This window comes from Pinus tabuliformis, chromosome 8 (assembly GCF_031772625.1).
Source record: "Pinus tabuliformis cultivar Carrire ecotype Pingquan chromosome 8, CPIR1, whole genome shotgun sequence".
NCBI classification, from domain to species: domain Eukaryota; kingdom Viridiplantae; phylum Streptophyta; class Pinopsida; order Pinales; family Pinaceae; genus Pinus; species Pinus tabuliformis.
This window is the reverse complement of record NC_142294.1, coordinates 653,629,210-653,643,912: the sequence shown is the minus strand read 5'-3', so window position 1 is coordinate 653,643,912 and position 14,703 is coordinate 653,629,210. Positions and strand designations below refer to the sequence as shown.

The 14,703-nt window shown below is 41.0% G+C and overlaps 1 protein-coding gene across 1 annotated transcript; it reads right to left on the bottom strand.

The window, feature by feature from the left end:
- Window positions 1–9,526: 9,526 nt before the first annotated feature.
- On the bottom strand, window positions 9,527–13,570 carry LOC149237248 (uncharacterized). The gene is made up of 2 exons (XM_089369213.1): window positions 11,997–13,570; window positions 9,527–11,339 (listed from the first exon to the last, which is right to left on the bottom strand). The coding sequence occupies exons 1-2, from the start codon at window positions 13,568–13,570 to the stop codon at window positions 9,527–9,529; spliced, it is 3,387 nt and encodes a 1,128-aa protein (XP_089225339.1).
- Window positions 13,571–14,703: the final 1,133 nt, after the last annotated feature.

The window sequence follows — 14,703 nt, the reverse complement described above, 5'->3', positions numbered from 1 at the left end:
ACCCGTAACCCCACTTTATGGGGTTGGGCGGACCCACCTATGGTTTTGTGCATGATTTTCGTACATGTTTTTTGGACGCGATGGTTTTCGGTCCATGGTATTGGATGCGATGGTTTTCGGTCCATGGTATTGGATGCTCTAGCATGTATAAATATGTATTATAACATTGAAAGGAACATAATGAAAAATCAAGCTGGTAGTCCCTGTTTTTGGGATCCAGTGGGAAAATATTTGTGTATATGTGTTTTATGCATTATGATCTCGCATTGTTTATTTTCTGTGTTTTAGAATTCATATGCAAGTAATTTCTGTATGGGGTTAAAACCTACACCGAGAAACCTAGCCTCATCCAGCTTTCTAAAACTTTACACTTCGCTTTTGCAACCCTCAAGATTTTTCCCTTTCCTGTTGGAACTGTGCAATGCATAGAGACCCTAGCCTTCCACTGTCTCCAGAAACTACGTAGCATTTTCCCTTAGCTACCCAGTGTGCCTTGCATCTAGAAACTATATAAAGGTGTCCTCCCAAAACCCCATCCCATAGTAGTGTCTTGCATCCAAAAACTGTGTAGTGTTGTCCCCGGGTGCCCAGTTTGTATTGCAACCTAAAACTGCACAAAGGTGTCATATCAAGACCTGTTGTAGGGGCTAAAACCATCCTCCAAAATTTTTCCTTAGCTTCATTTTGGAGCCTCCCTACCAACCATCCTTAGCAACATGTCTTTCACTGCCCACGTACTTATGCCTTCAGTTGACTTTCTTTGGCATAACAATTTGTGTTCGCTAACTTGTTTGTCTTTTGCTCGCATGATGACCTCCCATGACTTGGTCTCAAACCGGTTCTTGTGCTAACTTAAAAAACTACGCAACACTAGAAGGAAACCAACCTTGCTCTCCGAAATTGTGTAATGCATCCTAGCAGCCAGCATTGCTCTCCAAAATTACGGAGAGAAGGCAGACTACCTTCCCCAAGAAAAATGCACAGAGCAGCCCATCACCGGGATTGATCTCAGAATTTGCGTAGTTTTGACTTGAAGACATGGCTTCAGTCTAGAAACTACACAGAAGTCATTCCATGGCCTATTGACCATTACATGCGCCAGCAAGTTGACCAGTTCCCTCTAGAACTATGCAGTCTTTCCTTGCATGCATGGGCAGCTTTTCCCCTAAAAATAAAAAAGAAAAAAGCATCCCTAAATTTTATGGATCCATTTATGGCAGCTGGGAGTTACATGCAAAGGCCATTTTAGAAACCTCTTGCCAAGTGTCACTTTTTCCTAGATTTGTTGCATGTGTGTCATAAGCCTTGATCTTGTCAAAACTATTTATTCGATGCTTTGGAGCTTATTCTTCACTTTCGATATTGGAGCTATGGAATTCCCAACGCATCTAGGAACCTTCAGCACACTCATCATAGATTTTTCTGGGTAAGTCTGCTTTTCATGTCTTTTAATACTTTTCTGTCACTTTTTACATTTCGGTTGGTGTGAATGTTGTTTTCTTGGTTTCAATGAACACTTTCTATTGTTTTAATACATGTTAGCTTGTAGAAGAATTGTTTCAAGTTTTGCATTGCCTTTCCTTGTTGTCGCATGCATGACACTGTTTACACAATAAAAGTCGTCATTGCGGTGACTCGCTTCACACACTTCATTGTTTTCCCATCTTACAAAATCCTGCACTTACTGATTGCATGCATTTTTATTCACTCATTTCTGCACCCATCTTTGCATAGGCTTTCAGTCCTTACTAATTTTCAGTCACCCATCAGTAGGTCTGAGCTGCCTTGGCCCAGACCTTGTCTTGCCCGACTTGCACTGCGCATTTTTGGGATGGAAGGCCTTGCCTTTCTCCTGTTAGTTTCACAGAGCTTGCCTCACATTGGCTGATCCAGGTGGATCTCTAGACACTAGGGACATGAAAAAGGATCAAAATTTAAAGTGGCAGAAAGTCAATTAACTTGGCATGAGATCGAAGTGCTTGCCATCCTAATTCCAACGGTGTGAACAACACTCCAATCCGAGTCTGTATGAAGAAGATAGGAGCAGTCAAAGTTGTGGGTTGACTTACCCATGTGGCAGGCTTAAGGAGGGTGCAATTTGGAAAGAATTCGACACCCAAATCCGGCCAGTTTTCCAGGCGAATTTGTGGGTCCGTTGATTTGTCTCCTAACGCCTAAGGTTATAAGAAAAAAGCCTTAATGGATTGGCAATACTTAAGGCAAGGCAGAGGTCAAGATGTTCAAATATTTACAGAGGAGTTTAGAAAACAAGCACTTAATTTGGGCATTGCACTTGACTCACCTGAAGTACTAACTAAGTATATTGGATCATTACATTGTTACATTAGACACCCATTATTATTGTTTGAACCAACTACTATTGACTCGACCAGTGTAAAGGCCATTCATCTTGAGAACAGGGGCAAAAATGAAAGAGATGATCATTTCAAGAAACCACCTTTCAAAGCTCCAAATGGCAAACCCAAAGTGAAAGGAAAAGTAAAGGAGAAGAGGACAACATCAACCAAGAAAGATGAAGGAGAAAGACCTTATTGCACTCACTGCAAAAAGGAGGGTCATGATAATGATCGTTGTTGGAAATTGTACCCAGAAAAGAGACCATAGAGGTATGGAGGAAAAAAGCAAATATAAGATAGTGGAAATTGTGCAGTAAGACCTTGGATATGATTCCAGAGATGAAGCATTGATCACAGTAGCATGAACAAAAGGTACTCTTACACCTCATTTTAATTTTGAATCACATGAAGGCACTAGTTCAATAGATGAGTCTCTTCCTAATGAACGAAAGAGAATTGAGATATTTAATAGAGTTTTCCTAAATCATACAAAAGTGGAAACTTTATTTGATACCGGATCCCAAGCAAATTTAATTTCAGAGTCCTTGGTAAAGAAGCTAGGCTTAGAAACCAAACCAAATCCAAAACCTTACCTACTTGGATGGATACATGATAAAGCAAAATTGACTGTAACTAAGCAGTGCAAGGTTAAATTTGTGATCGCTTCTAAGTTAGTGGATGAGGTAGAACTTGATGTGATACCATTGGATACCTGTGGCATGGTATTGGGGAGTCCATATCTATATGATAGAAAGGAAATATTCTTCCGTCATGAAAACAAATACCAAATCACAAAAGATGGGGTAGAATATATTGTAAGGGCTCATCAAACTAAAATCAATGCCAGCCTTGTAAGTGCAGGACAAATGAAGAGGTTGGTGAATTCCAGTAAGGGTTGCATGCTTATGGTTGTAAGGGGGAAAGATGCAGAATTATCCGATGCTTTCCATGGTTGTGATCATGTGCATAAAAAGGAATTATGTGAATTAATTTCTAACTATGATGAGATGTTTTAGGAACCAAGGGGATTACCTCTGAAGAGGGAAATCCAACATGAGATCCATTTGCAACATGACACTCCTTTACCAAATATTGGCATGTACAGGATGTCGACCATTGAGATGGAGGAGATCAAAAAGCAGGTGCAGGAACTATTAAACCAAGGGGTCATCAGACCGAGCACTTCTCCGTGTGGCTCACTGATTGTCTTAGTGCCAAAGAATGATGGCAAATGGAGGATGTGCGTGGATTACTGAGCACTAAAAAAAATCACGGTGAAAAATCGTTACCCTGTCCCATGCATTGATGATTTACTAGATTAGTTAAAGAATGTTATTTTTTTCACCAAATTGGATTTTTGTAGTGGTTATCACCAAGTCCTAATTGCAGAGCAGGATGTGTGGAAAACTGCCTTCAAGATCAAACAGGGGTTGTTCGAATGGATGGTGATTCCATTCGGACTTTGCAATGCTCTAGCCACTTTAATGAGGGTAATGAATGATCTCTTTATGCCTTGCATTGATGAATTTGTTCTTGTATATCTAGATGATATTCTTGTCTTTAGTAAAGTTGGAATGAACATGTATGCCATGTGAAGAAAGTGCTTGATGTATTGAAAAAAAAACTCTAAGTAAAATTGTCAAAGTGTGAGTTTGGGAAAACCTCTTTGGTTTACCTAGGTCATATTGTTGGTCATGGTCAGTTAAAAATTGATCCTTCTAATGTTGAAGCAATTGTAAATTGGCCTAATCCTACTAGTGTAACCGAGGTTCATAGCTTTTTGGGTGCAGTACAGTATAGGAGGAGATTTATGGCAATTTATCTATTATTGCAACACCTTTACACACATTGACAAGTGTAAATTAGGTCTTTCAATGGGGAGGAAAGCAATAGAATTCCTTCAAAACAATGAAAGAAAAGATCAGCACCGCACCGGTCTTGGCCTTACCCGATCTGCAGTAGTTTTTCAAGATCGAGAGAGATGCCAACGGATATGTGTTATGAAACCAGCTCACAAAAAGATAGAAAAGAGAGATCCACGCCTTAGAATTCAGCCTCTTCGAGGGGGCAACCTCCTTTACATTACATAAATGAACAATTCTTGGATGATACAAATGACAAAACCTCCTTTCTATATATAGGAGTCTAAGGAGTCACAATATAATCCAGCCGACCTAACAATAATAATATAAAGCCACAAAAATAATAATAGAGGGATTCTATGGGGCACAGAAATAACAATATGGGGGTAATAGGGGCACAACAATATAAATAAGGGGTATAACTACAATAGTAATGGGGTAATCACTAGTATTATAGGGACCCAACATGCCCCTCTCCTTCAAAAAAGTGTTGTCCTCAACGCTTGAGTAGTTCTGGATACTTCTGCATAAAATTCTCATCCTCCCATGTGGAATCTTCAGCGGATAAGTTCTTCCACTTGATAAGATACTCTGAAATTGATCGATTTCGTAGCTGTCGAGTTCTTGTTTCTGTGACTGCTTCCGGTTCCAATATAATTTTTCCTTCCTCGTCAAGTTCTGGCAATATTGTTTGAATTGGGAGCTTGTCACCTATAACCTTCTTTAAACATGAAACATGGAAAACTGGGTGCAATCGAGAAGCTGCAGGAAGCTCCAATTTGTATGCCATAGTACCAATCTTTTGCAACACCTTGTACGGACCATAATACTTTGGTGATAATTTATTATCCTTCTTAGCTTGCTTTAGGGACATTTGCTTATATGGTTGTAGCCGTAGGAATACCCAATCACCTACATCAAAACTTCTTTCACTGCGATGTTGATCTGCCTGTTGTTTCATTCTATTTTGTGCCAACACGAGGTTATCCTTTAAGAGTTGGAGGACTTGTTGTTGATGTTCGATGTGATGTTCCACTGCCTGAACCTTAGAATTTTCTCTTAAATATGATGTGATGGATGGTGGTTGATACCCATAAAGTGCCATAAATGGGGTCATTTTTGTTGCTGTATGGAAGGAAGTGTTATACCACCATTCAGCCAGAGGCAACCATTTGACCCATTGTGTCTGTTTATCAGATACAAAGCAACGAAGATATCCTTCCAAACATTTGTTTACTATCTCAGTTTGCCCATCAGATTGAGGATGATAAGATGAGCTATGAGCTAACTGAGTACCAAGACAAGAAAATAATTCTGTCCAAAAATTTCCAGTGAAAATGGGATCTCTGTCACTTACAATAATCTTTGGGTTTCCATGTAGCTTTTGAACTGTTTCCATAAATGCAGTAGAAACTGTACTGGCTTTAAATGGATGTGATAATGCACAAAAGTGTGCATACTTGGTAAGTCTGTCAACTACCACCATGATGACACTCTTTCCCTCAGACTTGGGTAAACCTGTGATAAAATCCATTGAAACCTCCTCCCAACGTTGGCTTGGAATGGATAAAGGTTGTAATAGACCCGGTGTCTTAATTGTTTCAACTTTATTTTGTTGGCAAACCAAACATTCCGCCACAAACTTTTGAATATCTGATTTAAGGCCATCCCAAAAAAATTCCTTCTTAACCCTGTGGTAAGTTTTTAAAAATCCTGAGTGCCCTCCTAAGGGAGAAGTGTGCAATTCCATAAGAATCTTTTGTTTTAGCTGGGAATTCTTACAGAGGTATAAGCGATCTTTGTACCATAACGAATCATTTTTCCAGCTAAATGTATCAGAAGTACTGGAATCTTGTTGTAGCTTTCGAATAAGTGCCCACACTTCTTCGTCATTCTTCCATTCCTCCCTTGCTTCGTTTATCCAATCTGGTTGGATAATAGAAATGGCACACAACAATGCTTCCACATCCTCATCCTTTCTTGAGAGTGCATCTGCCACCACATTTTGCTTCCCTTTTTTGTAGATGATTTCAAAGTCATAACCCAACATCTTTGTGACCCACTTTTGTTGCTCTTCAGAGGATAATCTTTGTTCTAAAAAGTATTTAAGGCTATCATGATCCGTTTTTACCTTGAAGTGTCTTCCCATTAGGTAGGGTCGCCATTTCTTAAGTGCATGGAGTATTGCCAACATTTCCTTCTCATAAATAGCTTTGCTTAAAAACTTTCCCTTGATTGGACGACTTTCAAAAGCAATGGGTCTTTCATCTTGCATTAGAACAGCACCAATTCCATTTCCTGAAGCATCACATTCCACAATAAAGGTTTTTGTGAAGTCCGGTGTAGCTAAGACCGGTGCTTGGCACATTGCCTCTTTAAGATGTTCAAAGGCCTTTGTTGCTTCCGGAGTCCATGAAAATGAATCTTTCTTCAATAATGTTGTTAGAGGTGCTGCTATTCTCCCATAATTCTTAACAAACTTGCGATAATACCCTGTCAACCCAAGAAATCCTCGCAGATGCTTTATGGATGTGGGGATTTTCCATTCCTTAATGGCTTTAATTTTGCTAGGGTCTACCTTAACTCCTTCATGAGATACAATATGACCCAAATATTCCACCTCCTGGACTCCAAAGAAACATTTGGATCTTTTTGCATATAATTGTTTCTCCTCCAATAGTTGTAGCACCCTGTCAACATGTTCAACATGATCCTTCCAAGACTTGCTGTAGATTAGTATATCATCAAAAAATACTAACACAAATTTTCTAAGGAATGGTTTGAAAATTGAATTCATCAAACCTTGAAATGTTGAAGGTGCATTGGTAAGGCCAAAAGGCATGACCAAAAATTCATAATGACCCTCATGAGTTCTAAATGCCGTTTTCGGAATGTCTTCAATCTTCATTCTGATTTGATGATATCCCGAACGAAGATCCAACTTGGTGAAGTAAATTGATCCATGCAATTCATCCAGTAATTCATCAATGACAGGAATGGGGAACTTATCTTTAATAGTGAGCTTGTTGAGCTCCCTATAATCCGGACACATGCGCCATGATCCATCCTTCTTGTGCACCAATACTACTGGAGCTGAGAAAGAACTTTGACTCGGTTGAATTATACCAGCCTCTAGCATTTCTGCAACCATACGTTCAATTTCACTTTTTTGGACATAGGGATATCTGTACGGCCTGATGTTTGGAGGAACACTTCCTGGAATCAGATGAATAGCATGATCATGATCACGCATAGGTGGGAGACCTTTGGGAGTCTCAAATACCTTGGAATGATTGTCCAGGACTTTTTGGAGATCTGGAGAAATAGATGATTCCAATGTGGAAACATCTAGCGAACATAATTGTGCAATTACACCTCTTTGCTCCTTTTTTAGAAGCTTTGTCATGCCATTAGAGCTGATTATCTTTCCTGGTTTCCCTGCAATACCCCTTAATTCAACTTCCTTTCCTTCCACAGAAAATTTCATGAAAAGTTCTTGAAAATTAAAAGCTATTGTACCCAAGGATTGTAGCCATTGGACTCCTAGTACAACATCAGCACCTCCCATTGGAATGGAAAGCATTGGGCTAGTCAATACATATTCTCCCATGGATAGCTTGATATTATGGCACTTTCCAGAGCAATTTATTGTTCCTCCATTTGCAATCATCACTTGACACTCTGGTGCTGGATATAGGAAGCAATTCAATTCTTTTGCTACCCTACAATGAATAAAATTGTGGGTGCTTCCTGAATCAATCAACACTATTACCTTTTTCTTCTTGATTTGTCCTTCTATCTTGATGGTTTGAGGAGTGGTAATTCCCGCCAATGCATTACAAGATATGGTCGGATTTATTTGTTCTTCATCTAGGCTTTGTTCCTGGAATATATCCTCTTCTTTTGACCTTTCTTGCTCCTTTTCTTCTTCCTCTTCACAATCTATGTAGAATAATTTCTTCTCAGCACACTTATGACCTTTTGTGTATTTGCTATCACAATTGTAACAAAGCCCTTTTGCTCTTTTTTCTTCCAATTGTTGTGGTGTCAACCTTGTAGGTTGTGGAAGACTATGGGCAACAACACTTCCGTCTTTATAGTTGTGAGTGGTATGCTTCCTAGTTGCCATAATTTTGCTTTCCATTTTTCTTGCTAACCTGAATGCCTTCTCTAATGAATCAGGTTCCCAAAGGCGCACATCATGTTGGATATTATCCTTTAAAGACCCTATGAACACATCAATCCTATGCTCCTCTGGAATATCTTTTACCCTTATGTTCAATTTTTGGAACTCCTCAATGTGCTCCATTATTGAACCCTTTTGTTTGAGACTTATCAATTGGCTAAAAAAAGTGTTGCTTTTTGTATCCTCATAATGTGCTATCAATTCTTCCGTAAAAATTGCCCAAGTGATAAATTGTTTACGAGAACAAAGCCATTGATACCATACAAACTGATTTGGTTCCAAATATAAAGTTGCCATACGTACCTTTTGTGTGTTTTGCACATTATTGAGATCGAAGAATTGCTCCATCTGTAATATCCATGTGGCGGGATCCTTGCCATCAAACTTCCTCATATCGATTTTTGGAACATGGTGAGTCTTCGATCCAACATTAGAGTCTATGGAATCATGATTAACATTTCTTTTATTCTCATCATGAGTTTCCTTTACTACCTTTTCACCATTAGTGACCCTTTCTTGTAGCAACTTCTTCAATTCATCCATCTTATCATCCATGCCATCAATTTTAGCGTCCATGCCATCAATTTTAGCGTCAATCTTAGCTTCCATGCCATCCATCTTAGCTTCCATTCCCTTTATCTTAGATTCCACACCATTTACCTTAGATTCCACGCCACTTATCTTAGCTTCTGTTAGCTTTTGTGAGCGTGACATTTTTTTTTTTCCAAGGAAAAAACGAACTTTCTTATAAGATATAAAAAAGTTACAATACTTTTGAGTTAACATTCTGCATAAACTGTTTGTTTAGGAGCCGAGACTCCTCTAGTAGGATCATTAGCGCCCCTACAGGGCTCTAATAAAACATCTGCTGAAGCCGGCTTTTACAACCATTTCTTCTTTGCATGAGCTCTCAGGGAGCAAACCGCAGTGCTTCCTGGGCCTCCATACATATGGAAAACAACCCAGGATCAAAGCATCAAAAGGGGATCAGGATATAGTTCGCTCTATTAAACCAGAGCATATAAAAACAAAAACCACATATAAGAGTATATAAACAGTATGGAACGAAGTCATCATGTTCTATCCGCTAAAACAGGAAAGTAAAAACCAGAGCCTAGGATTTATAAATTTGGGGCTTGATCCGACACACGGATCTGATCATGTTCCTGTTCTGTTATCCTCCAAGCGCCCACAGCCTGCCGCAAGCCTTCTTTAGAAAATCTATCCGCTTCTTCATTGAATTCCCTGTAAATGTGAGCAATTGAGAAGACATTAAACTGCTGTTTTAAGGATTGGATCTCTTCAAGTAGAGGCAACAACAAGTAGTTCTGACATCTATGCTTCCCCAATACCCAATTTATAACATTCAGCGAATCACCGAAAATCTGAACTGTGAGTATATGTTTGTGAACAAGCCAACAAAGGAGTAGTTTTAGGGCAGTAAGTTCAGCAAAATTATTTGTCCCCCTTCCAATTCCCACCGAAGCTTTGAGAGAATGTGAACCACTAAGGTGGATGCACAAGCCGGCCCCCGTGTAGTCATCTTGAGCAGCCCCGTCAAAGAAAGCCCACGGGATCCCTTTTCTGATGTCTGGTTCCTTCCGCAGGGGAGCATTTGAAGAAGCCTCCTTCACAGGAATGCTTTCTAGAATAGCACTGCTTTGTATGGCAATAGCTGTCCCCGGAGTCCGCTGCTCACCGAAGATGCTTCTGTTCCTAGCTATCCAGATACCCCAGCAGATGATGGGAGGTGAATTCCTTAAATTTCTTTCTTGAAAATGATTCCACCAGTCTTCCCATGTTGTAGTCAGACAGTCGCCTTCCCATCTGATTTTTACATTTATCAATCTTTCCACTTCAACCCACACCTGTTTTGTGAAGGGGAAAAAAATGAACAGATGCGAGATGGATTCAGACTCATTGAAGCACAAAGGGCATCTACCAGGTCCTTGTTTGTAGCGAGCTTGCAGTACCTCCCATGTAGGGATCTTATATTTTAAGGCACACCAGAAGAAAATTCTTGCTTTTTTAGGACACTTTAGCTTAAATAAAGGTTTTGACCACCAGACTGGCGGGTTCCAACCTTTATTCTTCATCAGTAAACTATAGCCTGCCTTCGGCGAATAAGAACCTGTCTCCGCATGAGCCCAAACCAGAGCATCTGATCTGTCCGAGATTCTTACGTTTGATCTTTTAAGTTCTTGGATGAAAGCCTGCCATACCACACTCCAAGTAGGATCGATTCCAAGCTCGACCTCAGACCTCCATATCTGACCCCAGATGGAATACTGCTCCAAATTTGCAATCTTCCTTAAGTTCCTAATACCAATATCATCCAGGTGATTTAGCATACCAGGGGAAAGAGCAAAACGTTCACTACACCCAACCCAAGGATCCCTTCCAATCCTAACATTTTCTCCATTTCCCACCCTCCAAGCTAGCCCTTGTTCTATAACCTTGAAAGCCTCCATAGTGGCTTTCCAGATAACAGAGCAGTTCCTTCCTTTTTTATTTGGCATTCTAATCCAATCTTCCATTGGAGTGGGATCAATGTACTTTCGCCTTACCACCTTTGTCCAGAGGTTTTCCATAGTGATAACCCTCCATCCCGATTTTGCAGCTAACGCCTGACTGAAATCTATGGGACTTTTCAATCCCCAACCACCCCAGTCCTTTGGTCTGGCTATCTTGTCCCATGCCACCCAAGGGAGCACTGAATCTTCCTTTGATCCTGACCATAAGAATCTACTACAAATCTGCTTGATTTTGTGAAGAGTTCCTTTTGGAATCCACGTCAAAGCAGCCCAGAATACCGGAATAGCCTGGAGAACAGCGTTTACCAGAGTCAGCCTTCCCGCCCTTGAAAGCCACTTAAAGCTCCAATGAGAAATTTTTTGTTCAATCTCCGCGATTAGCCAATTCCAGTCTTGCTTTCTATAAGAGGAAGGTTTTAACCAAAACCCCAGATATTTGAAAGGCTACTCCATATTACAAATGTCAAAAGGCAGCTGGCCTGCTATCATATTCTCCTCTTGTCTATTGAAGCCTTCAACAATTAGTTGTGACTTCCTCTCTTTTATTTGGAGGCCTGTAGCCTTTAGAAACAGATCAAGAATGCGCTTAATCTCTACAATTTCATTTAAGTTCCCATTTGTAAAGAGAAGAATATCATCAACAAAGAGCAGGTGAGTAATAAACAGGTTGACAACAACTTCCAAACCTTTTATCAAACCTGATTGTTTTGCCTTTGCCATCAGCCTGCTCAAACCTTCCGCAGCAAGAAGAAAGAGTAGAGGAGAAAGAGGGCATCCTTGGCGCAGGCCTCTTTGGCTTCTAAAGAATTGTGAGGCAGCTCCATTAATCAGGACAACAAAGTTTACATTTGTGACACAACCCATAATCTAGTTTATGAAGCCCACCTGGAACCCTAAATGTGTCAGCAATAACTTTAAATACATCCAACTAACCCTGTCATATGCTTTTGATAGGTCTATTTTAAGCACTGCCCCCTTCTTTTTTGCTTGCCTTAAGCTGTGAATGGTTTCTTGAGCTACCCCTATAGCTTCATGAATTTGTCTCCCATCCAAGAACCCAAATTGTTCCTTTGAGATACAGCCAGATAAGATGGGTTTCAAACGGACAGCAATGATCTTTGCAATAATCTTGTAAATTGTATTGCACAAAGAGATAGGCCTAAAATCTTCAAAAGAGCCAGGGTCTTCTTTTTTAGGGATAAGTGCAATGAAGGTTGCATTGAAAGGACCATAGATTTCCCCTTTAACTCTAGATTCTTCAACTACTTCAGTAAGCTCAGCCCCAATGGATTCAAAGAAATGTGCAAAAAGTTCTATGGTCCATCCATCGGGTCCTGGACTTTTGTCTTTAGGCATAGACTTTATTACATGTTCTACTTCTTCCTTTGTCACTTCTCTGAAGAGATCATCCGCTTCTTCCTCATCCACAAAGCGAGGGAAAGCCTGAGCAGTTCTAATAATTTCGGGCAAAATGATGTCCCCCGGATCCGAGAAAAGAGATTGAAAATGAGATTTCCCCATAGAGGACAGGTCCTCAAAGGATGAAGCCTCCCTGCCTTCAGCATCCCTTAGCTTCCATATAGTGTTTGCATTCCTCCTCCCTTTTGCAAAGTTATGGAAGAATTTAGTATTTTCATCCCCTGCTTTTAACCAAATAGCCCTACTTTTTAATCTCCACTCCTCTTCTCTATCCAAAAGGATCTTCGCCCTTCTCTTTTCCAGAGCCAGAATTCTTTCTTTCGACTCCTGAGATGAATAAGAATCGTTTGCAGGATCTTCAAGAGCCCCCAGTGCCTCATCAATACTCACTAAATCTTCCACTTGTTCTTTCCTCTTCGCTGCTGCCCATTCAATAGTTGCTTTTTTTAGTCTTTTGAGATTCTCCAAGAAATGGCCAGCTTTATTCACCGAATGCTCCGGGCTTGTATGTCTCCAGGTCTCATTAAAGAGCTTGATGTAAGATTCCTCCTGAAGCCAAGAAGCATTGAATTTGAAAGGCGCCGCAGGTTTTGAGGGAGGCTTGGAGAACTCCAGAAAGATAGGAAAGTGGTCTGAGTTTCCCCCATCACCCACCCATTGACGGAACAGAGGAATACCAGAGGCCAATCTTTCATTTATAAGGAAACGATCAAGTCTTTTCGCAATTCTGTCCTCCCCCGTTCTTCTATTTCTCCAAGTAGGCTTTGCTTTAATGATGTTTACATCAATCAGATGATGAGTGAGAAGGATATTTGAGAAAAAGTCAGTCAAAGGATCCTCCCTTGCAAGAGGCCCCCAGGCTTCAGCAATTCCCATCGAGAAATTTAGGTCTCCCCCAATGATAAGATTTTTGTCTTTTAACAAGTCTTTTTCGAGAAGGTTGTTCCAGAAAGAGACCCGACCCTGACAAGGACCGTAGACATTTACAAACAGCAGAGGAATATCGAAATCAGGGGATACCACCTCCACCCCCAGCACATTTGGTAACCCCCAGGAGCTTAAAACCTTCAGTCTTCCCATTTTAAAGCCCAATGCTAGTCCTCCTGAGTGTCCACTAGCATCGGCAGCTATGAATACCCAACCTGGAAAAAGAGAGCCCAAGGAGGACTCAACATCCGAACCTTTTCCCAGAGTTTCTTGAAGGAAGACCATGTCCGGATTATTTCGAGCAATAAGGTCTTTTAGAGCTAGTTTTTTGGGTTTACTAGCTAACCCCCTGCAGTTCCATGAAAGACAGATCATTTAATAACAGACTCTGGGGGTTTTGCTGCTCTAAGCGCCCCGGGAATTGTCATCTGTTTCCCATCTGCTACATCACAAACGGCTTTTGCTTGAGATTTTGAAAACATGGATTTTCTTCCTCTGCCCTTTTTTGGGCAGGACTTTGGAATTTCAGTGCCCAAACCCCCAACGGGATCCAAAAGCTCCTTCGAGCACCCCGGTTTTTTATTATGAGATCTAAGATTATATTGACAGCCACCAGAAGAGGTTCCAACACCGGAACCCAAAGGGGGGAAGTCCTCACAGTTCAGATTTAAGGATGGAAGATCAGACGTGATATTTTCAATATTTTGCATATCAGACTTAACAGTTTCTAGCTTAGAAACCCCCCCTTCAACAGATTCAGAACAAGAGACAGAGGTATGATGAGGGGAAAGCATACCCGGATGATCTTCCGCTGTGACCGCGACCGGAGCCGAAGGAGAGGGGTCCAAAGTTGGTTGATCCTCAGTCAAGATCCTCGCATCTCCGTCGTCCTTGAGCTCCCCTTCCATAGGTTGCTGCAATTGCTCCTCCACAGGCTTTCCATCTGGAATGACCTTCTCCTGCTCGCTCCCGACCCGCCTGCTGCTCCTTTCCCATTCCTTTTCATCTCTATAGGTCCTCCTCTTCCTCCTACCCAGCGGGCAATCCCTTGCCAGGTGCCCATATTCATGGCAGCGATGACAACGAAACGGGAGAAGTTCATAATCCAACGGTTGCTCAACCACGTAATCCCTATATCTCAGAGTGATGGATTTTGCCAGTCCCTCCTTGGGGTTTAACCTCACCAGGATCCTCGCCACCCCCATTTCAAAAGTTTCAAGATACGATCTATCTGCGTCCAGATATGTTCCCAATAGGTTTCCAATAGACTTGAAAACAGAGTCCGCCCAGAGATATGGAGGGAGACTCGGCGCCCTTACCCAGACGGGAAACTCATCAACCTTCTCTTTTGCTGCATCGAAAAGCGGCGTCCATCTCTTAAAGAAAACCGGTCTGTTCCCAAATTCCCAAATTTTCCC

What these genes read in the sequence shown, in the direction of transcription:
- LOC149237248 (XM_089369213.1), bottom strand. Translation starts at nt 13,570, where the DNA reads ATGGTCTTCCTTCAAGAAACTCTGGGAAAAGGTTCGGATGTTGAGTCC. An exon ending in ATCTCAAAGGAACAATTTGG is followed by an intron (nt 11,340 to 11,996) that starts GTTCTTGGATGG and finishes TTCCTCTTATAG; the next exon opens with AAAGCAAGACTGGAATTGGC.